The sequence below is a fragment of the Mesocricetus auratus genome, unplaced genomic scaffold, assembly GCF_017639785.1.
Source record: "Mesocricetus auratus isolate SY011 unplaced genomic scaffold, BCM_Maur_2.0 Super-Scaffold_100025, whole genome shotgun sequence".
NCBI classification, from domain to species: Eukaryota; Metazoa; Chordata; class Mammalia; order Rodentia; family Cricetidae; genus Mesocricetus; species Mesocricetus auratus.
The window spans coordinates 26,838,019-26,860,900 of NW_024429206.1; the positions used below are offsets into that span (position 1 = coordinate 26,838,019).

A 22,882-nucleotide genomic window follows, 5' to 3' on the forward strand; every position below is an offset into this window, starting at 1 on the left:
AAACGTGTGCATACCAGGCCCAGCCCAGCCTCGATGAGCACACTCAGGCTTCAGTGAAACAAACCTTGTCTCGAAAAACAACAGCAACAACAACAAAAAACATAACAAAACAAAACAACAAACAAACAAACAAAAAACGAACCAAACCAAAGCAGCAGTAGCTGGAGATGGGACATAAACCTTCCACGACACAGAGGGCAGACAATGTGAGGTATATGCAGGATTGACAGTCAACCCTGACCTTCACCTCCAAACACACCAGAACAAGCAGGCAGGGTCCATTCACCAGGCCATTTATTACCCAGCATACAACCCACAACAGTCCCTGGGTGAATGGACTGCTCCTCTCTGTCCTTTGAGGATGATCTGCGGTAACGGTTGGAGGGACTTCTTCTCCCTGATGCCAGGCTTACACAGTCCACTTCAGACACCTGCAGACAGAGAAAAGAAGCCCATTGGAGGCGGAGGGAGGTTGGAATGCTGTGCAGAAGGGGACTACGGGCGTGGGGTTGGGCTCAGGCTCACCTGGTCTCCTGGTGGGTGCCCAGGCAGCGCACTGTGCAGTACCGGGCGCCACAGCTTACGCAGGTGTATGGGGACGGGAAGCCACACACGGCACAGAAGGGGCGCTGGGGTCGGGATGGGGGACCAGCACAGGCTGTCAAGTAGTTGGGGCCCTCGGATGCACTCAGGTTCTGCAGGGACATGAAGGGACGGGCAGGCTGAGTTCTCCACTCTGCCACGCGGCTCACGTCCACCAGGGACATGAAGAGCGTGGGCTCACCCCTTTGCTCTGGGGACTCCTGCCCCAGGCTGAGAACTCTCTTACCTGCTCCTCCAGCAAAGCCTGGAAGTTTTTCCGGAAGCGCAGTTTGAAATGGTCACCTCGAGTTTTCTTCTTTTTCTTTCCTGGGGGATTCAAGGACGATGAGCAGCTAGACAGCTGCTGTGACACTTGGGGTCTGTCCCTCCCTGCCTGCACCTGCCCTATACCCTGACATCTCCAATCTTGGTTGGCTGTCAGCTCCTTAAAGTTCAGTGTGCTCCATCTTTTTATCTGGGGGACAGGAACTCATGTAGCCCAGGCTGGCCATGAACCCACTATGTAGACAAGGATGACCCTGGACTGGTCCTCCTGCCTCCACCTCTAAGTGCTGCTTTTCTTGCTTCGACACAAGATCTCATTATACACCCCAAACTGACTTCAGACTCACTATGTACACCAGGCTGACCTTAGATTCCTGGCAATTCCCCTGCCTCAGCTTTCTGTGGGCTAGGTCTATAGCCACACATCATCATACCTTGTTGCTCCATCCACACCCATGAAGAAACCCAGGCACAGAGAGGGGAAGACCAGCACAGGAGCTAGTCATCCTCAAAGCCGAGTAGTTCCCAAGTCACCTCTCTGCTGGGACCCTTCCCGCATGGTCCTCCATAGTCCTGACTCCTTCCCTTTCCTACCCCAATGACAGGAATAGTGTTTTGTTTGTTTTTGAGACAGGGTTTCCCTGTGTAGCTTTGGAGCCTGTCCAGGAACTTGCTCTGTAGACCAGGCTGGCCTCTAACTCACAGAGATCCACCTGCCTCTGCCTCTTGAGTGTTGGGATTAGAGTCATGTACCACCACTGCCTGGCTAGCAGGGATGCTTTTATATTCTGTTTTACAAAGACACTTGAGGCCGGGCGTTGGTGGCTCACGCCTTTAATCCCAGCACTCGGGAGGCAGAGGCAGGTGGATCTCTATGAGTTCGAGACCAGCCTGGACTACCAAATGAGTTCCAGGACAGCCTCCAAAGCCACAGAGAAACCCTGTCTCGAAAAACCAAAAAAAAAAAAAAAAAAAAAGACACTTGAGTCAGCAAGATGGCTCAGTGGGTAAAGGCACTTGCTGCCTGAGTCCATCCCTAGGGACAAACATTACAAAAGAGAGAACTAACTCCCAAAAGTGGTCCTCTAACACACGCACACGCACACACACACACACACACACACACACACACACGCACGCACACACACGTGTCGAGAGCTCCTGCAGAGTTCTGCAGCTGGTTTGATTCTGGAATGTCAGCCCCTGGCTTTCATCTGCCTATTGTGTCCTGTACCTTCTGTTTGAAATATGTAAATCTTTTTTATTAGTTTATTTTTTACGTTCCAATCCCAGTCCCCCCTTACTCCTTTCCTCCCACACCATCCACTCCCCCCTCCTCCCATCTGCTCCTCAGAGAGGGTGAGGCCTCCCCTAGGAAGTCTACTAAGTCTGTCCCATCATCTAGTTGAGGCAGGACCAAGGCACCTCTCCACCCCAACACCCTTGTGTCTAGGCTGGGCAAGGTCTCTCTCCATATAGAAAGGGCTCCATTGAGTCAGTTTGTACATTAGTGTTAGATCTTAGACCCACTGCCAGTGGCCTCATATATTGTCCCAGCCACACCATTGTCACCTATATTAAAGGAGTCTAGTCCAGTCTTAGAAATATGTAAATCCTATTTGAGTGTTTCCTAAAGGTTCAAAGCCTATGCAAAACTTGGCTACAGGACTCATCAAACTGAGACGTCCTGTGGCTAGGAACTGCTTTGTCATTTCTCTTTGAGGAGGTTTTGGTTTGCAGAAATTGACTTGCTAAAAAGCGTAAATTGTATAACAATAAAGAACCCCTTGGCTAAGCTACAGGCAATGGTTTGCCAGAGGCTGACTCCCACTGCCATTGCAAAGGCTAAAGTTCATCCTAGAATGTCCCCAATTCTTCCACGAAAACCAACACGCATGTACAAATAAAACAAAAGAAATTGCTTAAATTTTTAAAAGTCTCACTGGGCACGGTGGCACGCACCTTTAATCCCAGCACCTGGGAGGCAGAGGCAGGTGGATCTCTGTGAGTTCAATGCCTATCTGAGAGACCCTCTCTCAAACAACAGACAGACAGATAGAAGCCTCCCTACAATACAAAGAACAGGCACATGCACTTATTATTAGCTTAGTGCATACAGCGGCTCATGGTTGTTTTGTTGAGTTAACCCCTCCCTTCCAGTCCAGGTGTCCTTGGAGTATAAAGGTGACTCCAGTGGACACTTAACTTGACTCAATGGTTCAAAGTGCCTGAGCCCAGACACCCGCAGGATGAGGGACAAGTTCAAGGAATGGCAATGAGAGGCACAGCCATCATAGGTCTCAGAAATGTGCCTGACACCTGACACAGCCTGATGGTAAATCAATCCAGAATGGCTGACAGCCTTTTGTCTCTGTCGATAGCCTGCTGACTGAAGATGGTTCCTAAGAATAGTAATACACTGTCTTCTCAGATCGTCGGGTCTCTGAGTAAAGGAAGTTTTAAAGAGCCAGGGGCTGGTAAGACTGCCCAGTGCGTAAGGGCACCTGCTGCCAAACCCAGCAACCTGAATGACCCGAGTTCAAACCCTGGAAGCTATACAGTAGAAGGAGAGAACCAACTCCTTCAAGGGTTTCTTCTGACCTCCACATGCAAACATGTGCAAAACTGCAGACACACACATGCATGGACAGACACACACACACACACACACACACACACACACACACATTAAAAACACAATAAAGATTCAAGTCCCATCTCTGCTCCCTGGCATCTGCGGCATCTGCTGTAAGAAGCTTCCCGACACCGTTCCGTTCTCTCTCCCACAACCCCCACCTCACCTGTGTCTGCATCATCATCAAACTGAGGCAGCCGCTTGCCCAGCTGGGGGAGGCCTGCGTGGGGGTCATCCTGGAAATTGTCATTTTCTAAAGCCTCGAGCTGTCGATTGATCCGTCGCTGCCGGGCTGCCCGGTCCAGCACCCGCCGCTGTCCAGGGTCCTGGGAGCGAACTAGATGGGACAGAGACGGGTCAGGAAAGGAGGGAAGCTGGGATGGCAGTCTCCTGTCACTGTGTTGTGGGAAGTTCAGAGCTGGGGCTCTGAACCCTGATTCTTTCCAGCCTGGAAAGCCGGTTTCAGCCCTTCAGGCTGACTCTTAGTCCTCCAGTCCCGCAATAGCTAGACACAATGAATTGCGGCTGGAGAGATGGCTCAGTGGTTAAGAGCACCCCCTGCTCTTGCAGAGTGCTGAGTTCAGTTTCCAGCACACAGGGCGGGCAGCTGCTAGGGTGGCTCACAACTGCCTGTAACTCCAGCTCCAGGGCATCCAACTCCCTCTGCAGTCCTCTGTGGGCATCCACGCTCAACTGCACACAGCAACACACACACACACACTCAACTGCACACAGCAACACACACACGCTCATCTGCATACAGCAACACACACACTCACACACACTCAACTGCACACAGCAACACACACACACACACACACACGCTCAACTGCACACAGCAACACACACACTCACACACACTTTCATCTGCACACAGCAACACACACACTCACACACACTCAACTGCACACAGCAACACACACACGCTCATCTGTACACAGCAAAACACGCTCATCTGCACACAGCAACACACACACACACACTCATCTGCACACAGCAACACACACACACTCAACTGCACACAGCAACACACACACACTCAACTGCACACAGCAACACACACACACTCAACTGCACACAGTAACACACACACGCTCATCTGCACACAGCAACACACACACACTCACACACACGCTCATCTGCACACAGCAACACACACACACACGTTCATCTGCACACAGCAACACACACACTCATCTGCACACAGCAACACACACACTCAACTGCACACAGTAACACACACACGCTCATCTGCACACAGCAACACACACACACTCATCTGCACACAGCAACACACACACACTCATCTGCACACAGCAACACACACACGCTCATCTGCACACAGCAACACACACACTCATCTGCACACAGCAACACACACACGCTCATCTGCACACAGCAACACACACACTCACTCAACTGCACACAGCAACACACACGCTCATCTGCACACAGCAACACACACACGCTCATCTGCACACAGCAACACACACACTCACTCAACTGCACACAGCAACACACACACTCACTCAACTGCACACAGTAACACACACACGCTCATCTGCACACAGCAACACACACACACACGCTCATCTGCACACAGCAACACACACACTCACACACACGCAGCTGCACACAGTAACACACACACACTCAACTGCACATAGTAACACACACACACTCAACTGCACACAGCAACACACACACACTCACACACACTCTCATCTGCACACAGCAACACACACACACAAGCTCATCTGCACACAGCAACACACACACACACACACACGCTCATCTGCACACAGCAACACACACAAGCTCAACTGCACACAGCAACACACACACTCACTTATGAATTTTTAAAAATAAAGTGACTTTTATTTTTAAATAAAAACAAGTGCATTTGGAGGATTGACACCATGTTGACTTCTGGCTTCCACAGTCAACACACCTGTGACTTTGTAAGGCGGAATCCAAGTTTCTAGACTGTCCCCTCAGCCTGAGATGCATTTCTATGCCCTGTGGCTGCACTGAATACTTTCCTTGCACTAAAGGAGTCTCCGTTCACTGCCATGACTCCCAGCCGTCCTCCTGTCCTCCTCTCTAGGTGGGCGTGCTTCCCGGTCCCACATCTTGGCTCCTCCCTTGCTCTCTAGGACACCTCTGCCTGTCCTTTTATTGATAACCTTGACCCTTTCCCACCCCCCACAACCTCTCGGGAGGCCCAGGCTGGTCTGGAACTTACTATGTGGCTGGGCATGGCTTTGAATGACCTCCTGTGTACCCCCACACCTGTGGTTTCTGTGGTGCTGGGGAAGAAACAAGAGCTTTGTGCGCGCCAGACAAGCACTCTCCCGGCTGAGCCAAACCCCTAGCTTCTTTTTCCAGCATACGTTTCTTCAAGAAGTTCATTTATCCTATGCTTTCCCATGTGGGTACCGCAGCACACGAGTGGAGGTCAGGACAATCTGTGGAAGTCTCTTCTCCCCATCACGCGGGGCCTGGGGACTGACTGAGGTGGGCGGGACTGGCGCCTTTCCCTCCTGCGCAGTCTTGCTCGCCAACCCACTCCTGGTGCTTCTAATCAAAGCACGGGCTGGGTTTCCCACAACAGGCTAGTCTCAAGGCAGAACCCCCTCAAACCACAGACTTGGCTGCAAGACCCGGAGAGGCTGAGGCAGGACCAGCCTACCAGCTACAAAGTGAAGCCTGTCTCATTAAATGAAAAAGTAACAGGGGAGTGGAGTTTCATCCAGAAGCTGGGGTGGGTACCACTGCTCGTTGCACCTAAGCTTTGGAATGGCAAGGCTCTGCTCTCCATCCCCAGCGTTCAGCTTGCAGCGAACATTCACAAAAAACCATGAATGGTTGCTGGGGGCTGGCTGCCCCAACGCCGAGAAAGGAACCGCGAAGAGAGTTGACATGAATAACTGGGCGGGGAATTGTTAAGGGGGGTTCGAACTTGAGGTGTAGAAAGGGCCGAACCGCTGAGGGCTCACATACCCGAGGGTTTCTTCTCCACCATTTGCGCAACAGTTTTTTTTTTTCGGGAGAGCCTACTGCGCACGCGTATTAACCACCCCCACCCCTACCCGTGGTCCGAGCGCATCCCTTCCGGTGGCGTGCACTGGCACGCGTGCGCAGCCATGCCCCTCCTACTCGGCGTCACTACGCGACGTTCCCTTGGAGACCAGGAAGCTTTCCGCCATCTTTGATACGGGCGAACCTACTTCCGGTCCCGTTGTGGTTGTTTTAACAAAAAAAAAAAAGCCCCAAAAAACAAAACAAAAAACAAAACCCCTAAGCGTTCACCCGCCACGTGCCCCGCAAAGGGCGACTTTTGAGGCGTGGTGCGGGCGGCCTTGAGGGGCGCGTCCGGGTCGGTGCCCTCGCGGGCTCGGAGCGCGTCCCCGGGCGGCGGGGGGGATGGGTCGGCCGGGCTCTGTTGGCCCCGCAGCCGCGGCGATGTCCGCGCGGTCCCGCCCCGTGCTTCCCGGCCCCTCCGGGCCCGTGGTCCCCGCCGCAGCCCGGGTCTGGCCGCCCGGTCCTCCTCCGGGCCAGCGCGCGTCCCCGGGACCCCCCTCGGGGGCCACTTCCGCGCCTGGGGCCTCGGCTCCGGCTGTGCCAGCGACCCCGGGCTCCTCCCCTCCCGCAGCCCGCGCCCGCGGACAGTCCTTGCCTTGTCTCGCCGTCTGCATCTCGGGTGTCCCGCGGCCTCGGGTTACGCCTTTTTTCCAGGGCGGAGCCGCTAGCACGGCCCCTCCTCGCGGCTCCGCACGGCGGGCTCCGCTTCCCTTTGCCCGGGATCTGCTCCGGGAGCCGGAATCCAGGCGCTAGGCTCGGCCCGGCTGCGGGCCCAGGTGTCGCCTGCGTGTGCCGCTAGCCATGGCCGCGCCCGGCCTGGAGCCCCGGCGTCTGCTGCTGCTGCTGCCGCTGCTGCTGCTGCCGCCGCCCGCCGTGACTTCTGCCTCCGATCGACCCCGGGGCTCCAACCCTGTCAACCCAGGTGAGAACCCGGGAGGCCGCTGGGCAGAGTCGACACGTCCGCCAGTCCGGGAGGGAGTGTCCAGTCTCTCCCGGGACCCAGCGCGTCACCCTCTCCCCCGCTGAGCTGGGGGGTCCAGTGTCCCCAGAGCGACAGGAACACCCCAGCCCCCCACCCCTGCGTGTCACACTCCTCTCGACTCTTCTGGACACCAGATGTCCCCGGGGCAGAAAGATGTTGAAGGGGGGACCGGAAAGAACTTTAGTGAAATGACAGGGAGGCGGAGGGGATACGAGGGGATAAACACGTGCGACACCGGGCAGCGGGAGCTAAGTGCCAGTTTCATGGCCGTGGCAGACAAATTGCTGGTGATCACTGTGGCTACGGCAGAGACAGAGGGATACCGGCGCTTTCTGCAGTCTGCGGAGTTCTTCAACTACACTGTTCGGGTGAGTGGGGCCCCTGGGAGAAGTTCCACCAGGAGTGGACAGGGGGCTGCTCCTGTCTCCTCGCCTGGGCCTGCTGAACCTCTCCCATGGCGTGGGCGTGGGGTCTTTCCTGCAGACCCTGGGCCTGGGGCACGAGTGGCGAGGGGGTGATGTCGCTCGCACAGTGGGTGGAGGCCAGAAGGTCCGGTGGCTGAAGAAGGAAATGGAGAAATACGCAAATCGGGAAGACATGGTCATCATGTTTGTGGACAGGTAAAGGGGGTCGGGGTGGAAAGGGAGGGACGGGGAATGTGCAGACAGGAAAATGAGACCCTTTTTCTTGCCCAGCTACGACGTGATTCTGGCCAGCAGCCCCGCAGAACTGCTGCGGAAGTTTGTTCAGAGCGGTAGTCATCTGCTGTTCTCCGCCGAGGGCTTCTGCTGGCCCGAGTGGGGGCTGGCAGAGCAGTACCCTGAGGTGGGCACGGGGAAGCGCTTCCTCAATTCTGGCGGTGAGTGGCCAAGCACCCGAGAAAGAGCTCCCCCCAGTGGCGGGGCATTGCATGCTCCAGGACCCTGGGATTCCTGGGGATCGACCTCTCTTCTGTCCCCCAGGATTCATTGGCTTCGCTCCCACCATCCATCAGATTGTCCGCCAGTGGAAATACAAAGACGATGATGACGATCAGTTGTTCTACACTCGACTGTACCTGGACCCAGGACTGCGGGTAGGGAGCCTCGGGATAGGGCATCCCCTGACTGAGTGAGAGAGAAGGCTTGGGGGGAGCTGGAGGAAGATACGGTGTCACCTGTCCCCTCTCAGTTCACTGCTCCATCTCATGTCATCTAGGAGAAACTCAGACTTAATCTGGACCATAAATCCCGGATCTTCCAGAACCTCAATGGAGCCTTAGGTGAGGAAGAAGTGGGTTAGGATTGGGTGATGAAGGATGGGTTCCTGCCAGAACTGGGCTGGCCTGCAGATGACCAGTGTGCTAACTTACCCAGCACCTACGCATGCTATATTGTGTCAGCAGTAATGAGGCTGGGAGAGCAGACCAGCAGCAGAGTGCCGAGGATTTGCCAGTGAGGGGCTGGGGTGCGGCTCAGTGGCAGAGCCCCTGCCTAGAATCCCCCAGTGAGGGGCTGGGGTGTGGCTCGGTGGTAGAGCCCCTGCCTAGAATCCCCCAGTGAGGGGCTGGGGTGTGGCTCAGGGGTAGAACACCTGCCTAGAATCCCCCAGTGAGGGGCTGGGGTGTGGCTCAGTGGTAGAGCACCTGCCTAGAATCCCCCAGTGAGGGGCTGGGGTGTGGCTCAGTGGTAGAGCACCTGCCTAGAATCCCCCAGTGAGGGGCTGGGGTGTGGCTCAGTGGTAGAGCACCTGCCTAGAATCCCCCAGTGAAGGGCTGGGGGTAAAGAATTAAGTGATAGAAGGTGTGCCTAGCATACAGAAACCTCAGCACCACCCAGAAACAAAAAGACAAAATGGTGGTTAGAGCTCACATGTCCATCTATAAGGCACTCACTAAGGTCTCCAGTCAGGGGCTCTACCCCTGTGATTTCACTGACACAGAGCTTCTGCAAAGGGACTGTTCCCTGACTTCCCGCCATGGAAGACCCTCTGGCAGATGACTAGTGAGTCACCCCGGATCACTCACGTAGAGTGGTTGAACTCTCTAAGGCAGCAACAGCCTGGTCAGGGTTACAAAAGCCAAGGATGGTGTTATATCCTGATCTTGGGTCTCAGAGGCAGGAGGACCTCGAGTTGCTGGCCATCCTGGGCTACATAGCGAGACCGTATCAAAGGGAAGAAAGGACCAAGGAAAAGTACCAAATAATACTGTTTTCTCATGTATTTGTTTGGAGGGGAGGGGAGCTTATGGTACACGCGGAAGTCAGGGCAGCGCTTGAGACACCGTTCTCTTCTGGGTGTCATGCGTGGTAGCAAGAGCCTTCATCCACTGAGTCATCTCACCAGCCCCATCAAACGCACTACGCGATAACTGAGAAAGAAATGTTTCTATGACAGAATTTCAGCTCACAGCAGCAACGTAAGCAAAGAGCAGTACCCTAACCGAGCTGCAGTGTGGGGACCTTTGGGCCGACACACTGTCCAAGAGAGTAGCTTTAAAGAACCTGCTGTTTTGTGTAAAGGGACTCTGGAAAGCCTCCCCTTTCTTCCCCCAGATGAAGTGGTCTTAAAGTTCGACCAGAATCGTGTGCGCATCCGAAATGTGGCCTATGACACGCTTCCTGTTGTGGTCCACGGAAACGGTCCCACCAAGGTGCCCTATGCCCTCTGCCCTTGCTTGTCTGAGGCCTGAGTACCGCATCCCTGAGGACCTCTGGTCCTCCCCAGCCCAGGAGAAGAGGTGCTGGTGACAGGACACCTTCACCCTGCTCAAGTCTCCTCGTGCTGAGCCCAGCTTGCCTCCCATCTGTCCCCAGACACCTCTGCTTCAGCTACCCACCCCCTGTCCCAACAGCTCCAGCTCAACTACCTGGGGAACTATGTCCCCAATGGCTGGACTCCCCGGGGAGGCTGTGGCTTCTGCAACCAGAACCAGAGGACACTCCCGGGGGGGCAGGTGAGAAGAGCCTTGACGCTGGGCAGCCGCGGTTGCTGAGCTCCTGGGCATCCTAACCCTAGGGTGGGTGTGGCTGGGGAGGGCTGTGGGGCAGAGAGAGGCCCGAGCTTCAGTGAGCCTTGTCCTGTGTCCACAGCCTCCCCCCCGGGTGCTTCTGGCCGTGTTTGTGGAACAGCCTACCCCCTTCCTGCCTCGATTCCTGCAGCGCCTACTGCTCCTGGACTACCCCCTGGACAGGATCTCTCTTTTCCTTCATAACAATGTGAGATATGGGACACCCCCTCCCCTCCCCGCATCCTGCACCTCTTCCCATCTGCCCTCCGCAGACTGTATCCCTCGGGTACCACCTCTCACCACCTCTCCGCCTGTCCCATCCCCAGGAGGTGTACCATGAGCCTCACATTGCAGATGCCTGGCCGCAGCTCCAGGACCACTTCTCAGCCGCAAAGCTCGTAGGGCCAGAGGAAGCGCTGAGCCCAGGGCAGGCCAGGGACATGGCCATGTGAGTCTCCCTGAGCCTTTACACCCACTCCTCTCCCTCATCGCCCGCGGAGCCCTGGGAAGGAGACACTGACTCTCGTCCTTGTCCTCAGAGCCGGGAGAGCCCCACTTTCCACTTGTCCTGCCCCCCCCTCCCTGCCTCCGTTCACCGTTTGGGCTCTTCTCTCCATTTGTGGGTCTCCTCCAGGGACAGCTGTCGGCAGGACCCCGCGTGTGAGTTCTACTTCAGCCTGGATGCTGATGCTGTCCTTACCAACCCGGAGACCTTGCGCATCTTGATTGAACAAAACAGGTAACTAACTGCACCTCATGCCTCCATGGAGCCCCAGGACGGCCTAGGAGCTCCGCCCCTTCCCTGTGTCCTGTCCCCTCCTGTTCAGTTCCGTCTTCATCTTCCACCTCTGTTTTCTCCACAGGAAGGTAATAGCCCCCATGCTTTCCCGCCACGGCAAGCTCTGGTCCAACTTCTGGGGTGCCCTGAGCCCCGATGAGTACTATGCCCGCTCGGAAGACTACGTGGAACTGGTCCAGCGGAAGCGAGTGTGAGTCCCACCCACGTGTACTATGCAGGCACCATAGTCTTCCCCAGGTCCCCACCCGTAGCATCCTACATGGTCACTAGGCCACAGCTATGGGTAGGGAGGGACTGGTGAGGAGTTGGGTGGTTATGGTGCATCGGTGATGTGATGGCTTCAGGCTGGGGTACCCCGAGGGAAGGCGGTGAGCAAAGCCTAATCCGAGGGTTGTCCATCTGATGACCGCAGGGGAGTGTGGAATGTGCCCTACATATCCCAGGCGTACGTGATCCGAGGGGAGACCCTGAGGACGGAGCTGCCCCAGAAGGAGGTGTTCTCCGGCAGTGACACCGACCCAGATATGGCTTTCTGTAAGAGCCTGCGGGACAAGGTGAGTGGGGTGGTTGGCATGGTTGCCACGTCCGGGGACTTGATGCCGTGTCCTCCTCACGCATGCCCACCCTCTACCCCACTCCAGGGCATCTTCCTGCACCTCAGCAACCAGCACGAGTTCGGCCGGCTGTTGGCCACTTCTCGCTACGACACTGACCACCTACACCCAGACCTCTGGCAGATCTTTGACAACCCTGTGGTAAGAGGCCCTTTGTCCCCCGCGCCATTGTCCACCGCGGTGGGGGTGTGGCCCAGTGGTGGAAACGAAGGAGACTCTGCTCAAATGCTGCAACTCTTCCCACAGGACTGGAAAGAGCAGTACATTCATGAGAACTACAGCCGGGCCCTGGAGGGGGAGGGGCTCGTGGAGCAGGTAAGCTGCCCCAGGACTGGCTGCGTGAAGCGCCCACTGCTGGGATTGGTGGGGTCCAAGCTGAGCTCCCAGGGACTGAGGGTTCGCTGTCTGAGCAAGAGGGAGGCTGGCAGCCCCACTAAGTGTTACGGGCCTATAATCCTGAAAACCGATGGAGGAGGACGGAGAGTTCCAAGCTACTCAGTGAGAACCATACCAACCATGCATGGTCAGGTGGCAAGACCAAGTCTCAAAAAACCAAATGGGGCAGCGGAGATGACTCCGTGGTTAAGCACTTAACACATAAGCATGGGGACCTAGTTCAGATCTGCAGAACCCAAGTAAATGCTAGATGTGTGGGGGCCCGCCTGAATCCCAGCCTTAGAAGGATCCTCCGCAAGCTGAGTAGCCAGATTGGCTGCACCAGTAAGCTCTGGGTTTGATTGAGAGATCTGCCTCAGTGGAGACAGCAAGAAAAACTGAGCGCGCGCGCGCACACACACACACACACACACACTCACACACTCACACACTCACATGCAAACGAATAGTGGCGTGGTGCGTGCCTGTACTCCCAGAATCCAAGTAGTAGAGACAAGAAGATATGAGGGTTAGGGTCGAAGGCCAGCCTCAGACTCACAAGTTCAAGCCCACCTTGTCTGAAACGAAATGGGCGGGACACTTTCCTAGCATTCACAAAGCCGCGAGGCTCTGCAGAGACTCAGCGTGGCCTCCCATCCAAGTACTAGCCAGGCCCGACCCTGCTTGGCTTCCGAGATCAGACGAGATCGGGCGCGTTCAGTTGGTGGCGCACGCCTTTAATCCCAGCACTCGGGAGGCAGAGGCAGGCGGATCTCTGTGAGTTCGAGGCCAGCCTGGTCTACAGAGCGAGTTCCAGGACAGCCTCCAAAACAATACAGAGAAACCCTGTCTTGAAAAACAAAAAAAAAAAAAAAAAGAAACTCAGCGTGGCGCTGCAAGCCCGCCGTCTCAGCCCTTGGGAGGTGCAGGCAGGAGGAAAGAAGTTCAAGGCCAGACTCAGCTACATAGTGAGTTTGAGGCCAGCCTGGGCTACAAAGACCCTGTCTCAAAAAGAAAAAAGAAAAAGAGAGAGAGAACAGGATCATTGCCCTAGATGCTGGGGCTCCAGGCACCCTTTTCCGGCCCTTTTCTGCACAGGCCTCTTCACGGGCCACCCCGCTCCCCCCCTGCCTAGGGGGCTCAGGCTGCCCCTCCTCTGTGGGTCTCACCTTGTCCCTTGTGCCCTGCCCTGTCCCTAGCCGTGCCCAGATGTGTACTGGTTCCCGCTGCTGACGGAACAGATGTGTGATGAGCTGGTGGAGGAGATGGAGCACTATGGCCAGTGGTCAGGAGGCCGGCATGAGGTGAGGGCGGCGTGAGGCGAGGGCGGCGTGAGCCTAGCGGAGGGCCGGTGGGATTGGGGTGTGGAGGGGAATCCCAGGGGTGGGACTCATTCTGGGTGTGTTAGTTATTTGTCTTGCTGCTGTGACAAAATATCTAACAAAAGCAACTTGAAGGAAGGGTTTATTAGGGCTCACAGTCTGTAGACAGAGTCCATCATGACGAGGAGGTGTGGCGGCAGGAGGGGGAGGCGGCTGGTCATGTGGCATCTGTAGTCGGAAGTAGAAACATGCTGGTGCTCAGCTCGTTTTCTCTGTCATTCAGGCCAGGACCATGGCGCATGAGATGGCGCTGCCCACAGTGGTCAGTTCTTCCCGTCTCCGTTACCCTAATGCAGACGATCCCTCCTGACATGCCCAGAGGCTTGTCTTCTGGGTGACCCTAGGCCCATCATTTGACAGTCAAAGTTAGGTTTTACAGAGGGTGCCTCACGGGCTATGTTTGTTAGGTAGCATGGCCAGATAACACGGGAAGGTCAGATAACATGGGAAGGTCAGAGCGATTGCAGGAGAGCAGACAGCAGGGCCAGCAGCTGTGATCTGGCTGACAAGGTGGCAGGGACAGAAACATTAAGACTCAGACTGGGCGTTGGTGGCGCACGCCTTTAGTCGTAGCCCTGGGGAGGCAGAGGCAGACAGACCTCTGAGTTTGAGGCCAGCCTGGTCTACAGAGCGAGTTCCAGGACAGCCTCCAAAGCAATACAGAGAAACCCTGTCTCGAAAAACAAGCAATAAGCCCAGGGCCAACGAGAAGCAGCTGCTGCTGTCCCTGAGGAAGAATGGGCTAGCCCAGGGATCTGAGTGGCTCAGTGTCTTGTCCATAGGATTCCAGATTGGCTGGAGGGTACGAGAATGTTCCCACCGTGGATATCCACATGAAGCAGGTGGGGTACGAAGACCAGTGGCTTCAGCTGCTGAGGACGTACGTGGGGCCCATGACGGAGCACCTGTTCCCTGGCTACCACACCAAGGTAGGAGAGAGATCGCAACCACCGATGTCTCCCTCTTCTTGTACCCCGTCTCGGAAGGCGCCATAGACTTGGGGCTTGGGAGCAAGATGAGCTTGGGAAGAAGTTAGGTCTGCTACTCAGGCTGCTGTGTCATTAGAAAGTCTCTGGGCGGCATGCTGACACCTGTGACGTCAGCACTTGAGAAACAGGCGTGAAGATCAAGAGTTTGAGGAGAGCGTGAGCTGCACAGTGAAACCCTGTCTTAAAACAGGAAGGAAGGGCTGGAGCTGTGCATCAGTTAGATGCTTGCCCAGGCTTTGTCAGCAGCCCTGTGAGCTGGAGGTAGGATAATAACTCAGGTCTATAGTCCCAGCACTCGGGCAGAAGCAGCAGGAGGATCACAAGTTGAGGGTCTCCTGTAGCTGCACAGTGAGTTTGAGGCTAGCCTGGGCTAAATGACCCTTGTCTCGAAAGATGGGGAGAAATGGGACTGGGAGATGGCTTGGTCAGTAAAGAGTTTGTCGTGTAAGCATGGCGTCCTGAGTTCATGCCATCAGCACCCATGTAAAGAGCTGGACGTGCCATTACACATGTGTACTCCAGGGCTGGGGAGGAGCCTCGGGTGAAGGAGGACAAGCGGACCCGGGTGTGGTGGCCTGTGGTCCTGTGGAAGAGGCAGAGGCAGGCGGGTCTCTGAGTTTGAGGCCAGCCTGACCTATATAGCAAGTTCCAGGCCAGATGGAGTTACATAGAGAGACCGTGTCTCAAAAAAAACCACCTCCACCCCAAAACCAAAGTGAGAAAAGGAGAGCCGTGGCTTCCCTTGCCCTTCCTAAAGCTCCCACCTCATGCCACCACAGACACGGGCGGTGATGAATTTCGTGGTCCGCTACCGGCCGGATGAGCAGCCCTCGCTCCGGCCACACCATGACTCGTCCACCTTCACCCTGAACGTCGCCCTCAACCACAAGGGCGTGGACTATGAGGTGAGGCGGGGCTCCTGTCTCAGGACACCTGGGCTTCTCCACACTCCACCTTGCGACTTGTCTGGGCCCCTCCCCAGCCTCATTCAGTCCTCAGTTGTTTGTGTCACATCTTCGCTGATGGCACCGTCCTTCATGGAGGGAAGCCAAGGCGGGAGCGGATGCAGAGGCCACGGAGGGCGCTAGCTGGCTTGTTCTTCACGGCTTGCTCAGCCTGCCTTGTTACACAGCCAGTACCAGTAGCCCAGAGATGGCTCCACCCACAGTGGGCTGGGCCCTCCCCATCAGTCACCAGTCAAGAAAGTGCCCCAGGCTTGCCTACAGGCCAGCCTGATGGAGGTGCTTCCTCCGTTGAGCCCCCCCCCCCCCCGTTCCTGATAATCCCAGCTTGTGTCAGGCTGACTTAAATCCAACCTGCACAGCTGCTTCCCTGCTTCAGTCTCCCGAGTCTGTATTGGTTTCTGTTCTGTTGCTGCCAAAACGTTCCATTTCCGACAGAAGCAATGGAAGAAAGGAAGGGTGTGTTTTGGCTCACGTTCTGGGAGCCCAGTCCTTGGTGGGGAAGGCGTGACGCAGAAGGGGCGGCCACTGGTCGGGTTGTATCCGCAGTCAGGAAGCAAAGAGGCGGAGCCTGGTGCTCAGCTCACTTCCTCCTCCCTTTTTAAAATTTAATTTAATTTTACATGCAGTGGTGTTCGCCTGCATGTGTGTCTGTGTGAGGACACCAGGTCCCCTGGAACTGGAGTTACAGGCAGCCTTGACCTGCCATGTGAGTGCTGGGGAACTTCCAGGTCCCCTGGAAGAACAAGCAGTGTTCTTAACTGCTGAGTCTCTCTCCATTCCTCACATTCTCCTTTTTATCAGTCCTAGATGGCAGCCAATGAGATGACGCCATCCTTATCAGGGTGGGTCTCCCTCACCCCCCCTTTTTCTTTCTCTGTGGCTTTGAAGGCTGTCCTGGAACTAACTTTTGTAAACCAGGCTGGTCTCAAACTCATAAAGATCTGCCTCCCGAGTGCTGGGATTAAAGGCGTGCACCACCAACGCCCGCCCTCCCTCACCCCTTTTTGACCCTTTCTAGAAACTCCCTCTCACATATTCCCAGAGGTCTGTTTCTATGATGACTCTGAATTCCATCAAGTTGGCAACCCAGGTTAACCACCACATAGCCTCTCTTGCCTGTCCCTACAGCCCGTTAGATTGGCCCCTCTCCCAGGCCTGATGCCCCCCCCCCAGGCTGCTAAACTAACCTTTGTTCTTGTGCTCTCTCTCATCTCCCAGGGAGGGGGCTGCCGCTTCCTGCGCTACGACTGCAGAGTCTCATCCCCGAGGAAGGGCTGGGCCCTCCTGCACCCTGGCCGTCTCACGCACTACCACGAGGGGCTGCCTACCACCCGGGGCACTCGATACATCATGGTGTCCTTTGTTGACCCCTGACACTCAGCCAGTCTGCCAACCCTTCTCTGCCATTGTGCCTTGTTGGGCAACTAGGGACGCAATTCTCAGAGAGAGAGAGAGCCAGCATCGGGCTCTTCTCATTTTCTGAGTGTGTCTGTGTGCCTTGCACTGAATGTTCTGACCCCAACACCCCTCTCAGGAGGTCCCTGGGGTCTGCCACCTTCCCACTGACCCCATGGACTCAGGGGGACTGCACACACACCCCCACCCCTACCCCCACCCCCAACAGGGTTTCTCTGTGTATCTGTGTAGCCCTGACTATCCTTGGTAGACCAGGCTGGTCTGGAACTCACAGAGACCTGCCTGCCTCTGCCTCCCGAGTGCTGGGATTACAGGTGAGCGCCACTGCTGCCTGGCAGGATTGGACTTCTGGGGGCTCCCTGCCTGATAAATTATTGAGCTTCCTCAGCCTCACAATAAAGGAGTGTTTGTAACTGTTGAGTCCATGAGTCATTTATATAAAGTCAGGGTCTCATGTAGCCCAGGCTGGCCTCTAACTCACTGTAGGGAATACAGTTGTGTGTCACCATGTCCAATTTATGCAGTGCTGGGGATCGAACCCAGAGCCCTTGGTGGAGTGGTCTACCAGCTGAGCTACATCCCCTCTCCTTTATTCCTGTTTTTTAAACAAATTATGTGTGTGTAAGTCTGGGTATGTGTACATGAGTGGAGGTGTCCACAGGGTGGTCTCATATCCCCCTGGAACCGGAGTCACAGGTAGTTGGGCTGAGAACCACCTGACTTGAGTGCTGGGAACCAAACTCTGGTCCAGCAAAGCACCCTCAGCCTCTGAACCTTCTCTCCAGTCCCCGCCCCCTTTTGTACATTTCTGTGTGTGTGTAGAACTTGTGGGAATAGGTTGTTTTCTACTGTGTGATTGTGAGATTATGCCAATTTGATACAAGCTAGGGGTATCTGAAAGGAGAGAACCTGAATTGAGGAAATGCCTCCATGAGATCCAGCTGTAAGGCATTTTCCTAATTAGTCATCAGTGGGGGAGAGCCCAGCCCATTGTGGGTGGCGCCACCCCTGGGCTGGAGGTCCTGGGTTCTATAAGAAAGCAGCTGAGGAAGCCATGAGGAGCAGCCAGTAAGCAGCTCCCTCCCTAGCCTCTGCATGGGCTCCTGCCTCCAGGATCCTGCCCTGTTTGAGTTCCTGTCCTGACTCCCTTCAGTGATGAACAGCAGTGTGGGAGAGAACAGTTAGGGTCAGGGAGGTGGCCCTCTGGGCACAGGCATCTGCTGCTGTCATATCTGACCCCCAAGTAACCCTTTGACCTCTGCAGGCACTCCAGGTATGTGCGCTTCCACAACTCCACCCCCCACACAAGTATTTTCCAGAAGTTAAAAGAAGCTGGGCCAGGCGTTGGTGGCGCATACCTTTAATCCCAGCACTCGGGAGGCAGAGGCAGGCGGATCTCTGAGTTTGAGGCCATCCTGCTCTACAGAGCGAATTCCAGAACAGCCTCCAAAGCCACAGAGAAAACCTGTCTCGGGAAAAAAAAAAAGAAGGAGGAGGAGGAGGAAGAAGAAGAAGAAGAAGAAAGAAGAAGAAGGGCATTGATGGTGAATGCATTTAATCCCAGTACTTGGGAGGCAGAGGCAAGCAGATCTCTGTGAGTTCAAGGCCAGTTTGGTCTACAAAAACGATCCAGGACAGGCTCCAAAGTTACAAAGAGAAACCCTGTCTCAAAAAAAAAAAAAAAAAAAAAGAAAAGAAAATTTAAAATCAAATGGATTTGGCCACCAATAGTACATTTTCTGCCTCTTATCTCCTCCATAATTGCAGGGAGTCCCTTCCTTCTGCCCAGTGTCTAAACTGATGATGTAACCAATCCCATAGGGTAAAAGGGAAGGTTTTTATCATAGATAGGAGAGAGCAGGCAGAGGCCTCGGGAAGAGTCCAGAGTGGATCTCTCTGAGTTCAAGACCAGCCTGGTCTACAGAGCAAGCTCCAGAATAGCTAGGACTACACAGAGAAACCCTGTCTGGAAAAATAGAGGCAGGGGAGGGGGAGGAAGAGGAAGGCAGCAAGGGGAGTGAGAGGGAGAGAGAGAGAGAGAGAGAGAGAGAGAGAGAGAGAGAGAGAGAGAGAGAGAGAGAGAGAGAGAGAGAGAGAGAGAGGGAGAGAATAGCTGAACCACCAGGGCTGTGAGGAGAGCGAGCAGCTCTGGGGAGGGAAGCGCCCAACCTGGAGGAAGTTTAGGTGGAGGGGTGCGTGAGGAGGGTCAGGTACTTGTGATACTAAGGGAGGCTGGAGGCCAGCATGAGCCTGAAAGGGGTAAACTAAGTGCAAGGGCTTCACTTCTAATAATCTAGAAACAAAGGGACCAGACCCTCACTCAGCCCCTGCTTTAGCAGCCATGACAGCCTACAGGAAAGACACGTAGGCCTCTGACACAAGCAAACTCCAGATCCTCTGGCCTCCCAGAGCCCAGGGCCAAACTGGACAACAAAGAAACTCCAGACCCCCCTAGCCTCCTAGATACTTGGTTCCTGGGAACTGTTTGGTCACAAAAGAAACTCCAGGGGAGACCAAAATCTCCCCTATAGTCTCCAGGATATAGTTCTGAAAACTGTTGGTATCTATGAACAACAGGCCACCTGCAAGTAACAAGACAATGCCATAGAAGCCACAGAATGTTCCCTCTCAGCACTGACCAATGAAAATAATTGGTACACAGGTATTTCATGCCAAAATATGACTTTGAGAAATGCTCCTAATTGTTTCCAAATGTCAATCAGAAACCAACCCGTACCTACTGACGTAATCCTGTAACTTTTGTCTATAAAACCTAGCAGCAGACAGGGAACTTCACTCCCTCTAGGGACTGCTGCTTCAGCTTGCTAGACGGGGTCCCTGTCACGGGTGGATGAACAATCATTAACCTTGCTTTTGCAGTTTAGTGGGTCTGTGGGGACTTTGCAACTTGGGGACAACAGTGCCAATGGACAACGCAGATAGCCTTTGTCCCTTCTGCCAGTGATAAGGAACACGGCTCCTTTTGCAGAGGGGATCCAGCCCACAAGTTCCTGAGGAATGCTGGCTTTTCCTAACCGCCAGAATTTGAGGAAATGGAGTTTCCTTTGCACCTGACAGCAAGGCTCCTAGGAAAACCTTCCAGGCAGTGGGGCTGATCACACTTCCACGTGGTTTGAACGCTTGTGTGTGCTGGTTGTGTATGTGGTGCTTATGCGCTCCCCTGATGCTTCCCACGGATCCATACCTCTTACTGGGGACTCAGCAGGAGCCGGCCAGAGGAATGGCATTTAACCCCCTTTCCCCTGGCTGTCACCACTTTCGTCCCAGGGAGGGCAGTGATCTGAGAGAGGACAGGAGGAAACACCCCTTTGGCAGGTCCTGGAAGTGGCAGCCTTCATGAAGCAGAGACAGAGGGGAGACAGCATGGGCTTTGCCCGTCTGTGGAGACCCAGAACTTTTTATTGATCACCTCCTGCATTCTGGCATTCAGTCACTTTGAGAAAGTGCTAAACAGATCTGGGAATGGGGCTCAGTTGGTAGACTGTTTGCCTAGTGTCTTAGTTAGGGTTTCTTTTTTTTTTTTTTTTTTTTTGGTTTTTCGAGACAGGGTTTCTCTGTGGCTTTGGAGGCTGTCCTGGAACTAGCTCTGTAGACCAGGCTGGCCTCGAACTCACAGAGATCTGCCTGCCTCTGCCTCCCTACTGCTGGGATTAAAGGTGTGAGCTACCAAGCCCAGCCAAGAGAAATGTTTAATAGGGTGGCTTAAGTGTTCAGAGGTTCAGTCCATTATCATCATGGTGGGACGTGGTGGCGTGCAGACAGACATGGTGCTGGAGAAGTGGCGGAGAGTCCCACATCTTTTGGTCAACAGGAAGTAAACTACATCACTGGGCATGGCTTGAGTATTATCTGAGACCTCAAAGCCCGCCTCCACAGTGGCATACTTCCTCCAACAAGACCACACCTACTCCAACAAGGCGGGGAATCTTAATAGCGCCACTCCCTTTGGGGGGATTTTGTTTCTTTCTTTCTTTTTTGGTTTTGTTTTTCGAGACATGGTTTCTTTCTCTGTGTAACAGTCCTGGCTGTCCTAGAACTCGCTCTGTAGACCAGGCTGGCCTTGAACTGATACCCGCCTGCCTCTGCCTCCCTGCTTCTGGGATTAAAGGTGTGTGCCACCACTACTTGGCTGCCAAGTACCACCTCACACAGCAAACTTGAAGTCTGGGGTTCCACGCCCTGCGTGCCACTAATCCCAAGTAGGAGGTCAATGCCATTCTTGACTACATAATGAGTTTTGTGAGATTGTGTCTCAAAAGGGGGAGTGGGGTGCTGGAGGAAAGGGGCAACAAAGAAGGAATTATCCCATCCAAGTCTGGTTTGGTGAGCCAGAGACCCATGAAAGCTGTGTACTGAAGTGTCCGCTGAGTAACCCCCCCCCCAGCTCTACTGTGCCACCTCTTTCAGGACCTCGTGGATCTGGGACAGGAACTGCGTCAGGGGAGGTAGAGTGAGAGGCCACAAAGGCAGGAGACTCTGACAGTGGCTCTTTCCCAAGTATCTGGTGCGGGTGGGGGTGGAGGCCAGAGGTCAACTTTAGATGTCATTGGGAGTTACCATCCACCTTGTCTTTGAGAAAGGGTCTCTCCTCATTGGCCTGGAACTCAGCCATTACTGGGCCTCTCGTCTCCACCTCCCCAGTGCTGGGATTACAGTAAACTTCCATGTCCAGCTTTGTGCGTGCGTGCGTGCGTGTGTGTGTGTGTGTGTGTGTGTGTGTGTGTGTGTGTGTGTGTGCAGCCTTGGCTGTCCTGGGTCTGTAGACCAGGCTGGCCTTGAACTCACAGAGATCCGCCTGCCTCTGCCTCCAGGGTGCTGAGATTTAAAGGTGTGCTCCACCACCACCTGGCTCATGCCCAGCTTCTGACCACGGATGAGTTCTGGATGGGGTGGGGTGGGGGCAAACTCAGGAAGGCAAGCACTTTGCTGACTGACTGAGTTATCGCCCTAACCCTCCCCCAACTCTTTTTTTTTTTTTTTTTTTTTTTTGGTTTTTCGAGACAGGGTTTGTCTGTGGCTTTGGAGGCTGTCCTGGAACTCGCTTGGTAGTCCAGGCTGGTCTCGAACTTACAGACATCTGCCTGTCTGCCTCTGCCTCCTGAGTGCTGGGATTAAAGACCACCAACGCCCGGCACCCTCCCCCAACTCTTTTCTAAAAAGACTTACTTAGGCACTGGAGGGATGGCTCAGCCATTACGATTACATACTGCTTTCTTTCCCAGGGAATCCGAGTTTGGGTCAGACAGCTCACAACTGTTACTTGGGAAGCTCAACACCCCTCCTCCCTCTCCAAACCCTGCCCCTCAGAAAGCGGTGGCTCCTCCCCTGGAGCCGCTCAAGACTGGTCCTACAGGGTATTTAAGCTCCTGTCTGTAGACCTACGTGTGGTTTCTCTCCTCCCTGTCCGTAGACCTGTGTGTGGTTTCTCTCCTCCCTTTCCCGTGAGTCACCTGGGAGTGCTTTGCTCAGATTAAACTTGGTTTATTAATTTGACTTGATCTGGGTTACTGCATTGGCAGAGAAAGCTACTCCCAGGGATCCAGAAATGTTTATTAACAAGCAGAATCTGATGCCTCTGGCCTGCAAGGGCACTTGCATCCATCCTCCCTCCCATACGCATGATTCAGTATAAAAAAATCTAAAAATCTTTATGTAAAATATTTATTTTTATTTGTGTGTGTGTGTGTGCTTGTGTACACATGTGTCCAAGAGTGTTCAGGTGCCTGTGGAGGCCAGGAAAGGGCATCGGATCCCCTGGAGCTGG

At 54.6% G+C, this 22,882-nt stretch overlaps 2 protein-coding genes and 1 long non-coding RNA gene across 5 annotated transcripts; 1 reads left to right on the forward strand and 2 right to left on the reverse strand.

Annotated features, from left to right (window-relative positions):
- Positions 1-277: 277 nt before the first annotated feature.
- On the reverse strand, positions 278-7,310 carry Znhit1 (zinc finger HIT-type containing 1). Of its 2 annotated transcripts, none has more exons than XM_040731196.1 (5): positions 7,182-7,310; positions 3,669-3,839; positions 830-909; positions 526-695; positions 278-431 (listed from the first exon to the last, which is right to left on the reverse strand). In XM_040731196.1, the coding sequence occupies exons 1-5, from the start codon at positions 7,198-7,200 to the stop codon at positions 410-412; spliced, it is 462 nt and encodes a 153-aa protein (XP_040587130.1). In that variant the 5' UTR covers positions 7,201-7,310; the 3' UTR covers positions 278-409. The 2 variants fall into 2 exon arrangements, with proteins under 2 accessions (XP_040587130.1, XP_040587129.1); XM_040731195.1 differs by lacking the exon at positions 7,182-7,310 and adding an exon at positions 6,506-6,613.
- Positions 7,311-7,372: 62 nt separating this feature from the next.
- On the forward strand, positions 7,373-17,510 carry Plod3 (procollagen-lysine,2-oxoglutarate 5-dioxygenase 3). Of its 2 annotated transcripts, XM_040731194.1 has the most exons (19): positions 7,373-7,508; positions 7,845-7,936; positions 8,052-8,188; positions 8,264-8,427; positions 8,531-8,643; positions 8,766-8,829; positions 10,103-10,200; positions 10,402-10,503; positions 10,640-10,765; positions 10,884-11,005; positions 11,192-11,296; positions 11,421-11,546; positions 11,769-11,910; positions 11,998-12,111; positions 12,217-12,285; positions 13,545-13,649; positions 14,510-14,656; positions 15,496-15,621; positions 16,900-17,510. In XM_040731194.1, exons 1-19 carry the CDS (start codon positions 7,388-7,390, stop codon positions 17,053-17,055), a joined length of 2,229 nt encoding a protein of 742 aa, XP_040587128.1. In that variant the 5' UTR covers positions 7,373-7,387; the 3' UTR covers positions 17,056-17,510. The 2 variants fall into 2 exon arrangements, with proteins under 2 accessions (XP_040587128.1, XP_040587127.1); XM_040731193.1 differs by having other exon boundaries at positions 11,769-12,111.
- On the reverse strand, positions 13,794-22,365 carry LOC121133940. Its single transcript, XR_005870952.1, has 2 exons — positions 22,285-22,365; positions 13,794-14,067 (listed from the first exon to the last, which is right to left on the reverse strand). It is a non-coding gene; the product is annotated as an uncharacterized LOC121133940 (long non-coding RNA).
- Positions 22,366-22,882: the final 517 nt, after the last annotated feature.